Source organism: Octopus bimaculoides, chromosome 5, assembly GCF_046866305.1.
Source record: "Octopus bimaculoides isolate indiv1 chromosome 5, ASM4686630v1, whole genome shotgun sequence".
In the NCBI taxonomy this organism is placed as follows: Eukaryota; Metazoa; Mollusca; class Cephalopoda; order Octopoda; family Octopodidae; genus Octopus; species Octopus bimaculoides.
Genome location: NC_142932.1, coordinates 19349126 through 19369125, shown reverse-complemented (window position 1 = coordinate 19369125; position 20000 = coordinate 19349126). Strand labels below are relative to the sequence as shown.

Below are 20000 nucleotides of genomic sequence, written 5' to 3'. Positions count from 1 at the left end.
GAGCCATGAGTTGAGACTGAGTCTCAAAATCATGGTTGTCACTGCAGAGACTGCGGAAACGGAGGAATTGGGAGTAGGAGATGGAGTGCTTGGTGTGGGTAGAGTAGAGGAGAAGAAGTTGAGGTATGCCTGTGAGTCAGTGTGTTTGTAGTAGAAGGAGGTAGTGAGAGCGGAGTGTTGTATGCTTACCAAAATGTTGAGAAATGCGACGGAAGTGTTGGAAATACTGCAAGAAAATCGAGTGCAAGATGAAAGGATTGCGCAAAAGAGGGAAGGAGTCTAGTTCACAGGAGAGTGAGGTCGCACCGATACTGTCATCAATATAACGAACGTGTAGTTCGGGAGGGGAGGGGAACAATTGAATCGTGAGAATATTTGGGCCTCAACATAGCCAACGAACAGGTTCGCATAGTTGGGGTCCATTCTCGTTCTCATGGCCACTCCCGAGAGATTTTGGTAAAAACCTCCCTCAAACGAGAAGCAATTCAGAGAGAGATCACGTTCGGCCAGATGAAGAAGTGTGGATGTATCAGGTTGGGGGTTGGGTCAAAGGTCTAGGAAGTATTTGAGTCCAAGAAGTCCTTCGTTATGTGATTCACCGTATATAGACTCTTGATATCAAGAGTGAAGAGAAGTTTAGAGGGGCCAGAAGGGAGGGAGAGAGTTGAAGAGATGCAGGAGTGGCTGTGTGGTAAGTAGCTTGATTACCAACCACATGGTCCCGGGTTCAGTCTCACAGCGTGGCACCTTGGGCAAATGTCTTCTACTATAGCCTCGGGCCGACCAAAGTCTTGTGAGTGGATTTGGTAGACGGAAACTGGAAGAAACCCGTCGTATATGTATATGTATATATATATATATATATATATATATATATATATGAATGAAACAAGTAAAAAAGTAAAGGGTATATATATATATATATATATATATATATATATATATATATATATATATATATATATATATATATATATATATATATATATATATATATATATATATATATATGTATGTGTGTGTGTGTCTGTGCCTTTTTGTGGGCATGCGTAAATACGCTCTAAATATACAGAATAATCAACATAGAAATTTGTGATTAGAAATGAATAACAACGTACTAACCCACATATATCTTCCAACGTCTCTATATCGTATGTTTCTCCAAGGCCTCCCATTTCAGAAATGTGTTTGTGCATAGGCTGGATACACTGTATGATATTGTTGGGATCACATCGCCGTAGGTCATTTATTAAAGCTGATAAGAAAAGAGATATTATAGCATAAGATTATTGAATATCTGTGTTAGAGAAATTTAGTCATTACAGAAACATATTTTTATCCAAAACTGTACACGTGTGTCATTTTTTTCTATGTCCTAAGTCCTGTACCTTTTTCGCATGCTGCACATATATGTTTTGGAATACCAAACTCCTAGATGAGATGTCTTGTCGGTGGCCATTGAAGTCACGGTACACCTAAAGCCTTTTACTTTGTTAAATTGCTTTGTAAGTTATAGGTTTGTGAAGTGATATGAATAATACTTAGAAAGACAAGGAATTTCTTGGATATCAATTTAACATGTAAATCTTTGTAATTCATATTAGTAAATGAAACACGTGTAATGGAGAATTAGTAATACCAAAAAATTTCCACTTTCTTGTTTTGCTATACACTAACTCTGCAAATAATATTTCCATATGTATTTTGACTAACTTTGAGCAGTAACTGTGATAACATATTGGATTGTAGCAAAATGGAATATGCAGATGTGCCTCAAGATGGAACCAGCAGTGATTTACCCTAACTACCTATATAATAGATTGATAGATAAATAGAACTAGATAGATAGATAGATAGATAGATAGAGAGAGAGAGAGAGAGAGAGAGAGAGAGAGAGAGAGAGAAAAGGAAAGAAAGAAAGAAAGAAAAAAAGGAAAGAAAGAGATGGTGAGAGTGATGGAGAGAGAAAAAGTAAGACAGACATATATCACGGAGCAAAATTAAGTGAAAGTGAGTTATGAAGGAAAGGAACAAAAGAGATGAAATAGATGCTTGGACCCTGGTCAACTTTTAGGAATTCTACACTGAAACAGTCCAAAAACTCGTTGATCACTTCTGTTGATTATCTATATTTTATTATATGTGCGTCAGAGAGGACAAGAGAGAACGAGGTGTTTTATATTGTATATATACGAGTGGGTGAGAGACCGATGTTTTGTATGTGAGGGAAATAAAAGATATAGGCATGTCCAAAAATGCTAATTGAGGGAGACTTGACTGCTATTGCTACCAGGTCGAACTATCATAAAGTGGCTCCCTAATTAGTTCAGTCATCTCGTTGTCTGTTGTTATGCTTTTTTTCTGGTAACAATTTATGTTCATCTAAATTTGTATCAAACGTTTTCGTGAATATCTGGTTCAATACATTTCATACTGAAGACGTATAATTATTCTCCAGCTATTTGGTTTTCTGGCTTATTAGTTTTGAATATATCATTTTATTAGCTTGTCAGGTAATTTCGATGCGGGGCTTATTATTAATGATAAATGTTTTAATTGAGCTATCGTATAAAATGTGCATTTGACGACCTTTGGGGGTTTCGTTTTTCAGTTCTTTTCCAAGTTAGAGATGTGTTATGTCTGCAACTGCTGCTTGCGCTCAGAGATATTGAAAAATACTTATTTTGTTGTTTAGTCTATGATGTTCTTGATCTCTTTCGTGTATTTCTCTTCCTTTTCCATTGATTTCAACCCAGAACCTTCCACCTTCTGTCTTTTGTTTGCTTTTTTATATCTATATATATTTCATATTTTATTATCTGTAGAATTCCCTTCTAAGTATAATTATGTATCCATGCATAATATATTCTAAGAGATTCGATCATGAATATCTGATCACTGTTATTTTCCATCAACGGAGAATATCTCAGCTTCAGGCAATATATGCTCTTAACAAATGCGGTTCTTCGGTTCACCTTTTTAGGGAGACTAGGAAACATCTCACTCAATGCTAATCCGTCGCTAGACGGATGAATATGAAGTTCTGCAGATAATTATATTTAGATCAAGAAAATTAATTCATCCAAGACTGGTACCATACATCCTCTACAGAGATCATGAGCATATCACATACCAGCATTACAACGTAACTACTTTTACCTGAAACGGCTATGCCGCATTTAATGGTATCTTGGAAGAAGATAAAGAAGACAAATATCACTTTACCATCAAACGTTATCTGAACAAATTTCTTCAAGGAATACCAGACAAACCACTCAGATATATTTCATTCAATAACCTTCTATTCGAATGGGTTATGATGACACAAAACTCGACTTAAACATTACTTAACAAATTCTATCAGGTGGTATTAAGTTTGACGTAGCTTGTGCCAATTTTGGTCTGAACATATCTATGTTTATCTAAGTTTATCTAAGTTTATCCTTCCAACTTCTATTTCGTTTGAAAGTAACGATTTTGTATGCGTGTAATATTCTAAGCTCTTTGAGCTATGGTTAATGTTTCTGTAGTTATATTTTCTCCAATGCTCGTTATTCTTTTACTCATCTAATATTTTCTATCTTTGTTCTTAGTTTTCTTATTATGCATTCACAAAGCATATGAGATTTACTTAACTTATATCTGTTTCAACGTTTGAGTCGCATAGAATTTATTGTAATGGTATATTCGCACATTTAATGTTTGTCTCTGTTCTCACTTCTGAGAGCCATTTCTCCGATATCTGCACTACTTTTTTCAATTTTTAGTACGCTTTACTTCTTCAATTCAATTTCTTTATTATTCTTTTATTACGTCTTTCTAAATTATTTCTGCAGTTCTTATCATTTTGCATTTGCTTAGATATTTTTCTTCCTCATGTCTGTTGATTTATGTAGATGGAATATGATTGTAGATATATGTATAGAATTTCTATTGAACAGTATATTTTTTATAGGTGTTGTGCTCGTTGTATATTGATATATTTATATATTATAGTCTGGATTTATCATTTTTATTATTGAAGGTATTTTTCTTTTGTAAGTCGGTTGTTTGTTATTATTTCTTTCCTTGTTTTTAAACGAGCATATGCTGATATACTTGATATTACATACCAATGATTGTTTTTTCAGTGCCTATGTGTGTAATTTATATTTCATGCTGCCGTGGGATAAATCTGAAATATTGAGAAAGTTACCATAACTTCACAGTATTCAATAGCAGCTCATATCTATCTATCTATCTATCTATCTATCTATCTATCTATCTATCTATCTATCTATCTATCTATCTATCTATCTGTCTGTCTGTCTGTCTGTCTGTCTGTCTGTCTGTCTGTCTGTCTATCTATGGTCGACGTTATTTTTTAAAATGTACCTTAATCCCCTGAGATTGCAGATAATATTTCTGAATCTCTTTGATTCTTTAGATGTGCTGGCCTCCTGATAATTAATCGATATTAATTAATATATGACTAATTACCAGATTTTATAATAATATCTATCCATTTATCTATATACCTACCTACCTACCTACCTACCTACCTACCTACCTACCTACCTACCTACCTACCTACCTACCTACCTACATACCTACCTACATATCTATCTATCTATCTATCTATCTATCTATCTATCTATCTATCTCTCTATCTATACATACATACATACATACATACATACATACATACGTACATACAAAGAAAATGGAGATTGTGTACATAGAATAATCAATATATTAATTATAATATTAGTCAAGTGTCCCTTGTCCAGTGGGGTCAAAATAAACCTCTAGCTACTTTTAGAACGAATTCCACGCACAGACCACAATTCAATTGAAATGAACTCTCCATCCTTTAGAATGTGTAACGGTCAATGTTTACTTTGATAATCTCTTGCCCTGACGAAGGTTTTTGCTTTTTCAAATTCATAATGCAATTTAATTGCATAAATATTGATTTAAGTAATTAGAACCAAAACACACGTAGGCAATATGAATTGACTATTATTATGATGAATATATTGATTATTCTGTGTACACATTCTCCATTTTTCTTTGTATTGTTAAAATTTTTCTCCTATATCTAAAAGGTGAAAACATCTATAGTAACAACTGGGATTTCAAGAGTGTAAGGTACCACTTATCAGAGAAGAACCAACGATAAATACAATATGTCCATATGGATTTCCCAGTATCGTTAATTGATATGGAGCTAAACCGGTGTACACTTGGATAAATATCCCTAGGAAGAACAACCTCTTTGCACACAGACTTATATATATATATATATGTGTGTGTGTGTGTGTGTGTGTGTGTGTGCGTGCGTGCGGGCGCCCCAAGTGGGGCACTTAAATTTCTTCAACTCTGTAACAATAATAACCAGAAATCTAGTTGTGGTTGAAAGATTATATTCTGGAACGAGAAGCTGTGTCACAAATTATAGCCACTCAGGAATAAAGCATAAAAACGAGAATGATAAAGAGAAGAATTCTTACAATTCACACAGCAAACGCTGAATGTGTGGAAAACAGGATGAAAGTATTAACTGTATTCTAAACGAGTGTAGTAAGTTAGTAAAAAGAAAAAAAGCGTAAAAGAGTCGATTGCGTTGGTAAGAGTGAGCACGAGTGCGCACGCGAACACATACATGTATATACGACGGCTTCCACACGGTTTTCGTTTACTAATTTCCGTCACAAGGCATTGGTTGAAGAAGACCTTAAGTGCCACAAATAGGAACTAAACCGGAATCCATTTAGTTTCTTAACCACACAGCCATACCAGTACTCATTATTTCGTTTAAGCTGGGAATAATATTGATATTCATGTTCTTCTTATTAAGTCTGTGATGACTAGATTTGCATTTTTATTTTAAATTACTGCCGCTAGTTTATCGCTTTTTTGTTTGTTTCTTTTTGCTTCAGATGGTTTTACATTGTTTTAATTATTTCTGTTCAAGATTTCCTCTAATTATTTCTACAATAAAAGTGTCATGTTCACAATTTCCTTCGACTTTAGACTATTTTATTCTTAAATTTTCTCGTTCTCTTGATTTATCTTTGTGTGTGGATCTAGATCAGTTTTTATTGTTCAGTATATTGTAAATGCTGTGTGTTTCATGACTTTGTTTGTTATGCCAGTATTTAGATATACCTTTGAGATCTACGTTGTCAAGGTATTTTTAAAAATTTATATTTGATGTTTGCGTTCGCTATTTATTCTATTTCTTTCGTTTTCTATTTTGATCTGTGATGTTTTTTGGATTGAAAAAGTATATCCGTTTAAATTAGCTGCTCTGTTGGGATCCAAAGTTCAATATAAAGCCATATTTTCCGTCTTAAATTTTAGACGAGTATTTTGTGGTGGTTTCTATTTGAGGGTTGAACATGGTTGTAAAATATACATGTAGAATACAAACATAATCCGCCCCTGTCCATTTATTGGTCTGTAAAGATTCAACGTTATATATAGATATGTATTTTACTCCTTAAAATCTTATACAAGTAAATTCTTGCAGCTTCGATTTAAGGGTTGAATATGGTTGCAAAATATACAAACATATTCTGCTCATGTCCAGTTGCGCCTTCTCTATTTTAAAAGATAATCTTGAAAGTAATTTCTCGCCCATTGCTTAGAGTTTCATCAATTACGCTCGGTGTTGGTTCGTTTATTATTGGCAAAGTCGAGCTTGGTACCTTTTTGATTTATTTCCTTTTCTTAATTTTGGGTTAAATAATACAGCCTTACACTGTATTGTTTGCTATTTTCTATCTGTGGGAGTAGAGTATTGGTTTGATGCTGATATGGAGCGTGCTTGCTGCAACAGTCAGCTTATACGTGTTGTTAGATGACTGATCAATATGAAATGTTATAAGATAATGATCAGTAGATGATACAATTATTACTTACACAGTTAACCTTCAATATGTTTGTCTTATTTATTTGTTTATTTTGCAATTTCATTTCTTATCTTGTAATCGTTCTTCTCGGATAGTTTTTTCCGTTTCTTACTGGCACTTGTTAGATGCTATTGCACACCAATACTGAATAACAATCACCAGTCGTCACATCCCCACTGCGAAAGGGATTAATTACATCAATTTTTCCTTTATCATAAATAGCAGTACTGATTTTGGTACGCTGTGGACTCTTTAGTCCTAACTTACACGCGTATTGACCAAGCGTTGAAATAACAACTGGGGTTGTTTGAGGTTTCAATGTTTCCGGTAGTAAGTTACTGTGTTTGATTTATTCATTACTGTGTGCAAGGTTTCTGCCAACTGGTGCACAGGCTTATATCATTTACCAGAATAGATATTTGCTATTTACTGGATATGACTAAACTACATTCGGCAGATGAGCTCAAGTTTGGGAGTTCCAGAGTATTGAAGAGTGTGGAACCACCTCTTAGTCAATATTCTTTCCAGATCTTCTCTAACCAGGAGTAGTAGCACCTGTCAGAATCCCGGCTATCGGTTTAGTAGAATGTCACGGAATTATCTCTGGAAGAAGGCCCCTTACAGACATCCCAACGAAATCAGGACAGATGATGTTCTCCAGCTATTTAGTTCCTAATCTAAGAGAAAGTAGCTCTGTACAAATTCTGCATCCTAATGACTATTTGGCTCGTAGCACTTGTTGCACCAGACCAGTGCAAGTTTGAGAAACAAGAGAGCGAAACTAGCTCTGCAAATTCATCGTGCAGAATATTCAGGAAACCAAGACACTAGTACCCATACCATCACCCTTATCGCTATCCCTAAGAGTAATACCTTTTAAAACCTTCATAAGGTGCCAGGTAGAGAGACTGACAAAACTTTTGTGGTTGCCCAACACGTTACTCGGTTTAACACTATCATCTGGTGGTGATAACATTAATCTATGACAACCAGGTAATATTTTTGGAAAGGAGTCTGTTCCTGGCAACAAATACCCTATCATTTTGTCCCTCAGAATTTGAGCTGCAGTGCGTTACGTTAAGCATCGAATGCATAAATTTCTCCTGTCACAAACGCACGAAAGGTGCTTGGACGCTTTGCTTCTGATTACTTTGTAAATGTCAGTTTACATGTTCAGGTTTGTCTAATAATGGATATCCCTCTGATTTACCAAGCGTAAAACCTTTATCTTATTTTTGCTTGATTATAAAATTGTTAACATATCTATTCATTCATAATATGCGTTGGCAGATTCAGACGTTAATATCTGATAGCTGTTGCTTATTTGAGTCGTTGAAAGTCTTCTCCTCCCTTGTGACGATGTGCATTCTAAAAGAAAGCATACTCCGATAGCGAATCAACGTCGATCAGATGTTTACGTTCAAATCTACTACAACGTATTAAAAGTGAATAGATAATTTACTGTTTGGATTCTCGCTATTCTGCGTGCACCCCATGAATTATTATCTAATTGGCAGACATCAGTACTAATCAGCAAATAATTTGTTTGCTGATCCCTATAAACATGAGCTTGTTCTCTTGTCAGAGTTATCTATCAGGGAGGATAGCTTTGACTGTTGAGACACGATAAGTTCAAAATATCGCAGTCTCAAACACCTTTACACCAGTGAATCGGCGAATCACGTGTGTTATCAAAACACATCGTCTAATGGAAGCATAGGCAACCGTTTTCGAGAAGTGGGCAGCATAACATATGGCTCGTCTTCAGGCGGGCCGTACCACTAAAAGTTTTAATAAGGTTTCTTTCCTCGTGAAATTAGGCGTGCATTTTTGAAAGTCTCGCGGGCCGTAAATGCCTATGACTGGTCTAAACTGAGGTGGTGCTATCAACAACAGCTATCAGAACTTCACCTTCGACTCTGTCAGAACCTATTACGAATGAATAAATATGTCAATGTTTGTATCCTCGCTGTTCTGTGTTATACGTCATGAATTATTAAAAAAAGAATGTTTGCAGTCGTATATTCTTGTTTCCGGATTTCACACTGTGCTACAGCTATCGAACTATCTTAGTTGTTTTACATACTCTCGTTACGAAGATCGCTTTGCTACTATATAAGTTTTGGCTTTCAATCACATTGCACGGTACCTTAGACAAACTTTTGCGCAATCGTTCTAGCCACTGTTTGATTAAAATCCTATAAGTAGGATTTTTGGTAGACAAGAATTTTGTGGAACAGTGGCTCCTTCGATGTACGGAATCTACCACGACACATCGTACGACAGCCTCAACTGACACCCGTTATGTGACATTAGTGTCGATTCCACTCTGTATTCAACATTCGGACTAGTATTCCAGTCTAAGAAGAACGTAGTTTCTTCCTTTCATCAGTCTCAGAGAATGTTTTTAACGATTTTGCCCCATACAAGGTTTGAGGTTATTTTAGTGTAAGAAACCACAAAGAAAGAAAAGAAGGGACCTATAAATTCAAAAGATGTCGATTAACATAATGCCCAAATGACTGAATATGACAGACCAAAGAAAAACAAAACGATGCTAGTAAAGTTTCTAAGAAAATAATCTATTAGAATAAAAGGACTTGAGCCTAATATGAAGCTCAACAGAGAAACGATGCGTTTGGGAAGAGAAGCGAGTGACACATTTAAAGGTCTAGACCAGTGGTTCTCAACCATTCTTTACCAATGGGCCCCTTTGATTCCCATTTTATCATGGTGCCCACCCCCCCATAGCCATTCGATGTTTTAAAGCTAATTCTATAGATACTTCTTTCAAAATTCCTATTTTGTTTTTCCCGCATTCACTTAGGTAGGTTGAACTATGCAAAATGTTAGAGAAAGAATCCTAGCTGTTTCTTGCAACGAATACATATAAAGCAAAAATTTGCCATGGATCCTTAATATACTGCTGTGGCTCTCCAATTTGCTATTTTGCTTCTGTGGATCCACCAAAATATTATGTGGATACCCTGGGATCATATGGACCACGATTGAAAACTACTGGTCTTAGCAGAAGATACTAGAACACAAAGTTCATCAGAGCAATGACAAAAAAAAAAAAATACTGATAGAAAAGACAAAACAGATGGGCAATAGTTTTTACTATAATACATTCTAAACTTGATAAATACTTCATTGATAGTCGATGCAATATCCCTTATCTACATTTAGTAATTGTGTCATACACATCTTGGAATTTCAAAATAGAAAAAAATGATAATAGTAGGCTTCTTGCTCACTAATCTTGCTAATTATTTATTTCACTTGTTTAACGTTTGATGATATTTATTAATCGTTAACTGGATCTGCAAGTGGGGCAAATACTCCAGTAACTCATAAAATTGAGGGAAATTTGACTGCTATTTTTAGCAAACTGAATTTCTCTATTGCTCCACAATGCCTATTGAGTCATCTGCAGCTGGTTGAACAGCATGTCGTCTTTATGACTTTTATAACTGGGTTCCACTTTATTAGTGTCATAATAAATACTGCGTTTATTGAGTTGTTTATTGTTCTACAGATGAAAAAGGAACTAAGACAAGAGAAAAATGTAAATGGAGAATCGGGGGAAAACACTGAGTGACAGAGAGAGACGAAACTCTGTATGCGTATATTTGTATATGTGTGTTGTATATATATATATATATATATATATATATATATATATATATATATATATATATATATATATATATATATATGTATATATACATAGGCTTGGTCAGAACTATTAATATCGATCGAGTACCGCTGCAGTAGTCTCCTTTAGAGAGACTTAGAAATATTAATATTCATATATACATGCATACATATATATGTAGATATGTGTGTATATATATATATATATATATATATATATATATATATATATATATATATATATATATATATATATAAATTGTAAATGCAAAAAATAAAAACAAAAACACAAAGGATTCTGCGGTACACGTGTTTCAAGCTTTATATCAGTGCTTTGAAACACGTGTACCGCAGAATCCTTTGTGTTTTTGTTTTTATTTTTTGCATTTACAATTTATTCTTTCACCTCAACCACGAGAAGGCATACACAGGTGCTTACAATTGTCAAGTATTACCTCTAACATTTACTTTTATATATATATATATATACATAGACATACATATATATATATATATGTAGGTATGTCTATATATATATATACACATGCATACATATATATGTAGGTATGTTTGTATATATATCGGTGTATGTATATACAAACGCACACACACAAGAAGAGAGAGAGAGAGAGAGAGAGAGAGAGAGAGAGAGAGAGAGAGAGAGAGAGAGAGAGATAATGTATGTATATGTCTACACGTACACATACACTTGTAAAAACTGGACACAGTAAAACCGAGAGTACTAGTGCGAATGAAGGAGTATAGAAGTGGTTTTCATCAAAACAGAAGTGAGTTTCTTTGGAATACATATATTTGAAATCCACTCGAAGTTACAGGTGGTGATTGTAATTGCAAATACTAGCCAAGAAGTTGCTGTTGGCGCCATTTTACTTCAGTTAGAATCACATTGTTGTTTTCTCGGTTTTTACGGTGGAGTTGTTATAGTGGATTCCTTATAAATGCGTCTCTCCATTTCTAACACTGTATGTGTGCATGTGCATGCATGTGTTCTTGAGCGTGTGTATGAGTATGCATCACTCCCTCTACCTATGGATCCATAACACTGTGTGCATATATTTTCAGTCTGTGCTATATCTTTTTGAGTCCGTTTGTATAAGTATGTTTGTATGTATATATGTATGTATATACGTATCTGTCTGTAAATACGTCCTTTTTCTAAGTACGCCTCACTATATATCTTCTGTGTGTGTGTGTTTGTGTGCCTATGATTCTGTTTAGAGTAAACGTTTCTATTAATTTAATAGTGTAGGATGGAGTGATTGACATGAATACGTCAAAGGTACTTTAGTTACCGGAATGATTGATTTTACTCTCCTCTAAGAAAACATTTTTTCCCTTTACAATATATAACTTAATTGTTTTTAAAAGCGTTATATTTAAATTTACTTTCATTTATCTAGAATCATAAAATTAATTCACGTAACGTTATTTAATATATAAACAAAACAATCAAGTAGCTACTGTTGTTTATGTAATTGACGGTTATATGACTTGGAACTATTATATTAAATCTGATTCTTGCTGTTAACTATTCTCTCAATATTTGATTGATAGCAAAAATTGCAAGTTCTGAGAGCCGACTAAAGTCTCATGAGTGAATTTAGAAGACAGAAAGAGAAAGAAGCCCATCATATGTGTGTGTGTGTGCGTGTGTATCTCTTTGTGATTGTGTTTCTCCTCCACTAACGCTTATTAACCGTTGTTGGTATGTTTACGGTCTTTTAACTTAGAAGATCGGCAATAAGAGTCAGCAGAATAGGTACTACACTTAAGAAAATCTTGGGGTGCATTCTATCTTTATTATGAGTGGTCTTCATTATAAGTGAGATGAATGCATCCTGACCTAATTTAGATTGTTTCTACTACTAAGTTTATAAAATAATTTATTTCCTTAAATTCTAAAGAGGTCATTTTAAGGTCAAACGATACCAGAATTATAGCCATATTGTATTTCATAGAAATTTTTACTGTCATGTATCCTAAAATTTTATGATCTCACATCTACAATATACTTTAAGCAGAACTATCTAACACTGGTTCTAATAGTTCATCTCACCGGCCTGTATGAGTAAAATCTTGAACAAAGCCGCAAAGGTATGCTACACACACACACACACACACACACACATATATATATATACATACACATATACATGTATATATATATATATATATATATATATATATATATATATATATATATATATATAAATGCATATATGTACACACACATATATATATATATATATACATATGTAAATACATGTATATATATGCATATATATATGTATATATATATATCGATATATATGTATGATATTTATATTGATATACATGTATATATATATATATATATATATATATATATATATATATATATATATATATATATATATATATATAAAGAAATACAGACACTCGCACACATATTGATAAACACGTACACACATGCATGCATATACATCACACAAGAGCGCACAAATCTAGCTGTAAAAGTATGTGTGTAATAAAGCAAAACTAATGACCCCAAGTTGAAGTGTCTAACGTAAACATTTGATGATCAGCTGATCTTATCTATCCGATATAGAACATATTTTTTCTAACCCGAGAGTAAAACAAAATCCCTTTTGTTGTATCCTTTTGTTGCTAATCTTTTAATCTGAAGCCTTAATCATTCTTAAGCTTTTTTTAATGTTTCACTCCCCTTTGTCACACCTCACTCATTCTCTCTCTCTGTACACGCACAAAATCACTCACTCACACACATGCACACGCGCGCACGCGCACACACACACATACACACACACAGATATATACATATACTTACATCCCCCCTCACATATACACCTACTCACCTCCACACACACACACATATACATTCACACATAATCATATACCTGAGTATTTGTATCGCAATGAATACAAGCATTATCGAAAATCTATTCAAGATTAAGCGGATGCAATAATAATAACATCATCAACAATAATAATACTACCAACAACAACAAGAACAGCAACAACAAGAACAAAAACAGCAACAACAATAACAACAAAAGATATTGAAGATGATAATAGTAATGATGAAGAAAGGTTTCGAGTTACAATTTCTCAAAGAAAAAAATAAATATTATTTTCCATGTTATGTATCGGTGGTTTAGTATTTGTTGCTCAACATGTTTAATTCGCTAGTGTAAGTTTTGAAACAACAATGTTCTTTTTGGAGAAATTCTTTTGTTTGTAGGTTCTACCTTTGAAATTTATGCTTTGTAGCAGTCGGTCTAATTTAATTTTATTTTTAATCTATCTTTGTAGCTGTGATGCTAAACTGGTGTAGACACAATGGGTATATTACGTTAATGTGTCATTCATGCTACTTCTCTATTAATTACCAGTGAGCTTTGACACCACTAGATTGAATTGTACTTCCCAGGTGTCGAAAGCATAATGATATGCGTTAGGCAGCTGATGATATCAACATATATTTGATATACCTTTTTATCTTTTATATCTTAAGGCTTCGCTGTTCTGAATTATCCTCAATTCACGTAAGGTTGACTGTGTTAAAGGGATATGTATATATATATTAATTAAAATTTAAATAACAAGGGTAACATACTGAATATTAATTTGAGTAATATCAATTTAAAACCAGTGGCCTAGCATTTACGTAAGTAATTTTGGTTGCTGGCGAAACCGGTCTACAATTAATTCTTTATATTTTGCATATTTTCATTTCTCCTGCTCGCTTACGTTCTGGTGCTTGCTGAATTTTCTTGAGAACAATCTTTAGTGATCAGATTGTTGGTGATCTTCTTCTAGTATAATGGATGTTCACTTAGTGGTTATCCCTATTATATGTATGTAATGTAATTTTTTCTGAATTGCAGGTACATATTGGAACTACAATGCAATATGAGTTCCGAAAGACCGATAAATAACACAACACAGTAGATTTCATGTATTTCGTTCATTAAGCTACACTACTGTATGGTGTATGTCTTAACATTTACTGTATGTATTTTAATATGATTGCATATGCTTTCATTCTTATTTATTGTACAGGAACATGATCTTATGTGCGTTTAACGGTTATCTGGTGATCTTACGACTCCAATATTTGTGGCAGGTAAAGTCGAGTAAAATGACTTAGCCTGATTTTTTTCCCCATATATTATTTTTGAAAACCGACGTATAATCGAGAGCCACTTATATCGAAACGACTTAAACCGAGGTATGCCTTTACTAAGATTCAAAAATATATAGTCATTAGTGACGGAAGCAGTATTAGTACCAAGTAACTATCTATAATCTTTATATCCTAGGTAACATGGATATACTTTAAGAATGCCATGATACTGCAATATTCGCCCTGAGAAAGCATCTCGTATAGACCAATGACTGAAACAAGTAAGTGATAATAAAAGAAAAACTTGTATTTTCATACGCACACATTAAAAAACATAAAAATATGTATAATATTTGTATGTGAGTATATTTATATATTTAACTATTCGTTTGCTTGTCTTACTTCGTTTCTCGATCCATGTATCTCAATGAATTTTCTCTCTTTCACTATCTATAGCTTCATCGCCTTTGTGTATGGATTATAAAACCCGCCTGTAAGAACCAGGGATTATTATAAGAATTAAAGCCAACCCTTTTTTTTTTGTCTCGGCAGATAATGGTGTGATGTTTAAGGGATAAGTAGTTTTAGATTCAGCACTTTAATTGCCGTCGAATTTTTGTCGTACATCGTCTCTGAATTGAAAAATTACCGATGTCAAGTCATGTACGGACAAACAGATACACAAACCCGAAGACATACAAATATATACGACGAGCTTCTCATAATTTACATCTACCAAATTCATCCACAAGGCACTGGGCGGCTCGGAACTATAGTAAAAAGTATTTGTTCAGAATGGACCCGTTGAATTGAAACCGAAAACGTGGTTCTGCAGCGAATATTTTAACCACACAGCCATGTCTGCGCATGCGCACATATTATTAGATAACTTTATTATCACGATTATATATTTGCAACGTGAGCACTCATGTGACAAATTCGGATTTTGCATAATGAAACGATATAATGCGTTACATTATATTAAGTACGTGAGTATTTAAGGCGGCGAATCGGCCGAATCATTAGCACCCCAGACAAAATGCTTAGCGGCATATCTTCCGTCTTTTCGTTCTGAGTTCACAATCCGCGCAGGTCAACATTACCTTTCATCCTCTCGGGGTCTATACCATAAGTTCCAGTTAAGTTAGTGGGAGGTGGTGTCTATACGATCCACTTCCCTGCCTCAAAAATTACTGGTCTTGCGCCAAAATTTGAACTGTTAATTGCTTGAGTATTTAACAGGTCCTTCACTAAGAGGTTGAGCACTTGAAAATGCTGATGATTACCAGTAATTTGCTATGAAGAATAACTTAAGTATATTCCACACATGTTTACAGTTTTAACAGTCTTTTTCGTTCTCCACGTTTATAAGAGACTCACCTCTACATTTCGTCTTTTCTTGAGAAATAAACAGATCAAAGTTACTTCAAATATTAAGCGCGTCCATAAAAAATTCTCTTTACTCCAACGAAGAACAGCAGAAACGAATTCATTTAGGTCTGAAGAATTTTAATTAGATATTTTTAATATCAACTTGCATAGATTTAATTGGCTGCTATATTATTTTTTATAGCGAACTTATTTGTTCAGTCTTGTTGTAAATACACAGTTGCAATATCAAGTCGTCTTGTACATTCAACAATTTAGTAAATGTAAACATACATTCATACACACACACACACACACACACACACACACACACACACACACATCTGTCTATGTACATATGTGTATGTATGTACGAAACTATCTATCTATCTATCTATCTATCTATCTATCTATCTATCTATCTATCTATCTGCACACACACACACACACACGCGCGCGTGCACACACACTCATTTATATAGATATGCAAATATTTCTGTGTGTGTGGTGGGGAGGGTGAAATTAATCTCCCGATGATTACGCTTACACTAAAATCGCTTTAATCAAATAATAATCGACGAGAATAATTAAAATTAATCCCACAAAATAAAACCAATTTAGAATTACTTTAAATAATTTTAGAGAAATATTATCAAGAACGAATAGAATAGCTTTAATTTCGCTTTTTTTTTCCGGCATATATTTTTTCCAATAGTAATCAATTTAGTTGCCTCGGTGAACAAGTATACTTCTATCGACATACAGATGAATGTACAATTATTGTTGCTTGGAAAACTCTATATGGCGACTAAACAAACAAATAAATAAACAAATAAATAAATCTTTTTCGGTGCTATTTTCATTGAGACATTTTCCGTTTCTTCACACATTTCTCTGTTCATTCGTTTTCGTATTTCCGTTGACGCCTGAATTCAATAAGATCATCCCCATTTAAGTCTTTTGAATGTGAATTTAATAACTCATATCAGCATTCTCGAACACAGGGCCTTTTCCGATGCTAGAACTTTCATCAATGATTTCGTTTAACGATTGCTAGTTACTATTAAAACCAAGATTTCACCGAGACAAAATAATTTCTGCCACACTCCTCTCATTTTCTCAAGACTCGTGAATATTTTCAATTGCATTTTTTTTTGTTACTAATTTTGTTTTACCAAAATTCTTGAAGTGTAATAAAATTTTCTCTTGTTGTAAATTATATTACGAATGAGAAAGTTCTTTGATTATTATATAGACTTGAATATCATTATTGTTCTTTGCAGTGGCGGCTCGTAGATAAAATTAGTGGGGGTGTTGCTTTAGAAAATTTTTAGCCGTTGTTTTAATAGTGTGTAAAAGGAAACAAACATATAAAAAAAATATTTATGCATAAACTTGATCGGTTCGCGGGTAGTGTGTTTAATTTGTTCACCGAACACCGCCTCGAATTCCCCTTTGTTTTTCAAAAATCCTCCCTAAATCACAAAATCGCCCTCGTCTTTAATTCCTTAAAACTCGACCCTCTATGAATCTTAGGGCTGTTAATCCTGCATATATATTTGTGTATATTTATTTATATATATGTGTGGGTTCACCTCTGTGTGTGCGCGTGTGTGTGTGCGTGCGCAAATCTAATCGACCAGGTATACATCACTTGTTGCAATGGGCTTCTATCTCCACTTGATTGTGTCCTTGTCAATTTGAGTCCGACTTGTTTGACAATTAATAATAAGACTGAGGAATCTTTGAACCTGTTATTACAGACCAATACCTTCTCTGTGATATCCATCCACAATAAAAGTAAAGCAAATGTGAAACAGTCTGATATTATAGATTTCTACCCGTCAATATCTGAATCCTTGCTGTGAGATACATTAAAATTGCACGCCAGTTTTAAGCCTCGATGACCAAGAAATACACCCCTTTATTTAGTGGCGAATCTATTTGGATTAAAAAAAAAGGTAACACTTTTGACATATCCAATGTCCCTGTGGGTTTCATCGTATTACAGACACATGGAATTTGTTTGTTTTATATATATTAATCCATTTAGATTCAAAACTCCCCAACCACAATATCGATATATAATGTGGCTATCACAACTGTGTGACACTGCTTTGGCAGTGTGACTCAGTTCTGATGGTCACGCAATGGATTCCTTCAAGAAATCGTTGATTCCAGCCAAGAATTTCTATTGCCACTAACCTGAGAAGAACTGACTTTTGAGATGTTTGTCTTGACCTCAAGACTAATTTCTATAAACCCTTCCATAAAACTAACAAAAATCCTAAAATATATTCATAAAATCTCTTGCCACTAACATATCATATTTGGGAACTCAATTCCTTATATTAGTCGCAGAGAAATGTTTAAACACATCTAGAGAAATATTTAAAAAGGCATCTCTATATAATAACAATGCTTTCCAGGAGAGCGGCTTTACTGATAAAATCTTTTATATCTCTCCACCGTCTCAACCATCTAGTCGTAAGAAAAGTCCCCACAGTATTTTATGGTTCGCTCAGCCCCTATCCTTAAACGTTAGGATAAATACAGGTTGAAGCTCCTTACTCTTATTAGATAATTACTTTCCCAGAAACCATACTTATAAAAAGATATTTAATAGGCACACAATTATAATCGTAAATACATATCCTTCTAATATAAAGGACTATACCAATAAGCAACAAATGAGTCTGTCATACCAAGGATGTTCACGCAAAGATAAATCTAAATGTCCTCTCGTACAGCCATGCGATTATCCTCCGTTGTTTATTAAGTACAGGTACTGACAAACTATGATATCAGCGAGACAAACCAAGCGTTATATAGTATCCGAGGAAGGAAAATTTAAGCCCACATAAACAGATTTCAGCCTTTAGACTTTAGACATCCTGAGAATTAATGTGGAGACATCTCGGAATTAATGTGGAGACTTAAGGACGAGAGCATTGACTATAACATCCAACAGAAAATCCTTTCTAACACAAAACCTTTTATTAACGGGTCAAAATGATGTTCCGTAATCTCGCGTGAAAACTTGCATCTCTAAAAAGAATTAAGAGCCTAAAGGGACTGCATAGATACTCGAAACATAAGTGCTCGGACTGCATGAATACTCATGCTGGTTTTTTGCTAAATACATCTCAGCGGGACTTAAGGATAAACCACAGGATACATCATAACGTACTGCAGTGTTGGGTTATGTAGCTTTTGATATTCGTAAAATACTGGCCTTATTCCGCGTGAAGTTAATTATATCCCCCTGATTTCTCTCTGTCCTTTTCTAAATGAGCGTGCTCATTCAAATGTCGATGACTTCGAACGCGAATACTAAACAGTCTTGTTGGTTTTACAAGCTTGATAAATGGCGAAACAGATTAACATTCCTGCCAGGAGACCTTTGGAAATTATATTTCACAAGGGCTTTTGTGGTTTTTATTGATAATAACTCAACGCACTTAACTGATCGAGTGTTATGCTACTTGTGGGACTTCATACCGCACACGTATTAGACATACAAAAATACATACATACATAAATGCACACGCCCATATGCGTGTGTATGTGTGTGTGTGTATGTGTGTATGTGTGTGTATACATACTGAAAATAATCTGGATTTAACCCACAAAGAGTTTAAAAGCTGCAACAACGCTCCATCATCGGCACTTTATTCTGAAGATGAAGACGGAAGGACCTGACAAAATTTATAGACTTAGAAATATTTCTGTTCCTAGATAAGCAAAAATTACGAAAGGAAATATTTAAAACAGAAAAAATATATAATTAACATTCAATGAAGTTGTGTTTTGGATACAGCATATTTGAATGGAAAGCTGTTCAACACACACGCATACACACACACACACACACACAACACACACACACGCACGCACACATACGTATATATATATTCATATTTATATGTTGA

At 34.1% G+C, this 20000-nt stretch overlaps 1 protein-coding gene and 1 long non-coding RNA gene across 2 annotated transcripts in view; one reads left to right on the top strand and one right to left on the bottom strand.

Annotated features, from left to right (window-relative positions):
* LOC106883123 (uncharacterized) overlaps positions 1-20000 on the bottom strand; it is a 78204-nt gene that overhangs the window by 26174 nt on the left and 32030 nt on the right. The window contains exon 2 of the mRNA XM_052967940.2: positions 1123-1255. Within this exon, the coding sequence (XP_052823900.1) occupies positions 1123-1255 (133 nt within the window). The remainder of the gene's footprint in view (positions 1-1122; positions 1256-20000) is intronic.
* The window catches only part of LOC149135436 (uncharacterized), a 151184-nt gene continuing 137250 nt past the window's right edge, over positions 6067-20000 (top strand). Inside the window, exons 1-2 of the long non-coding RNA XR_016241854.1 lie at positions 6067-6172; positions 14897-14981. This is a non-coding gene — a long non-coding RNA (uncharacterized LOC149135436). The remainder of the gene's footprint in view (positions 6173-14896; positions 14982-20000) is intronic.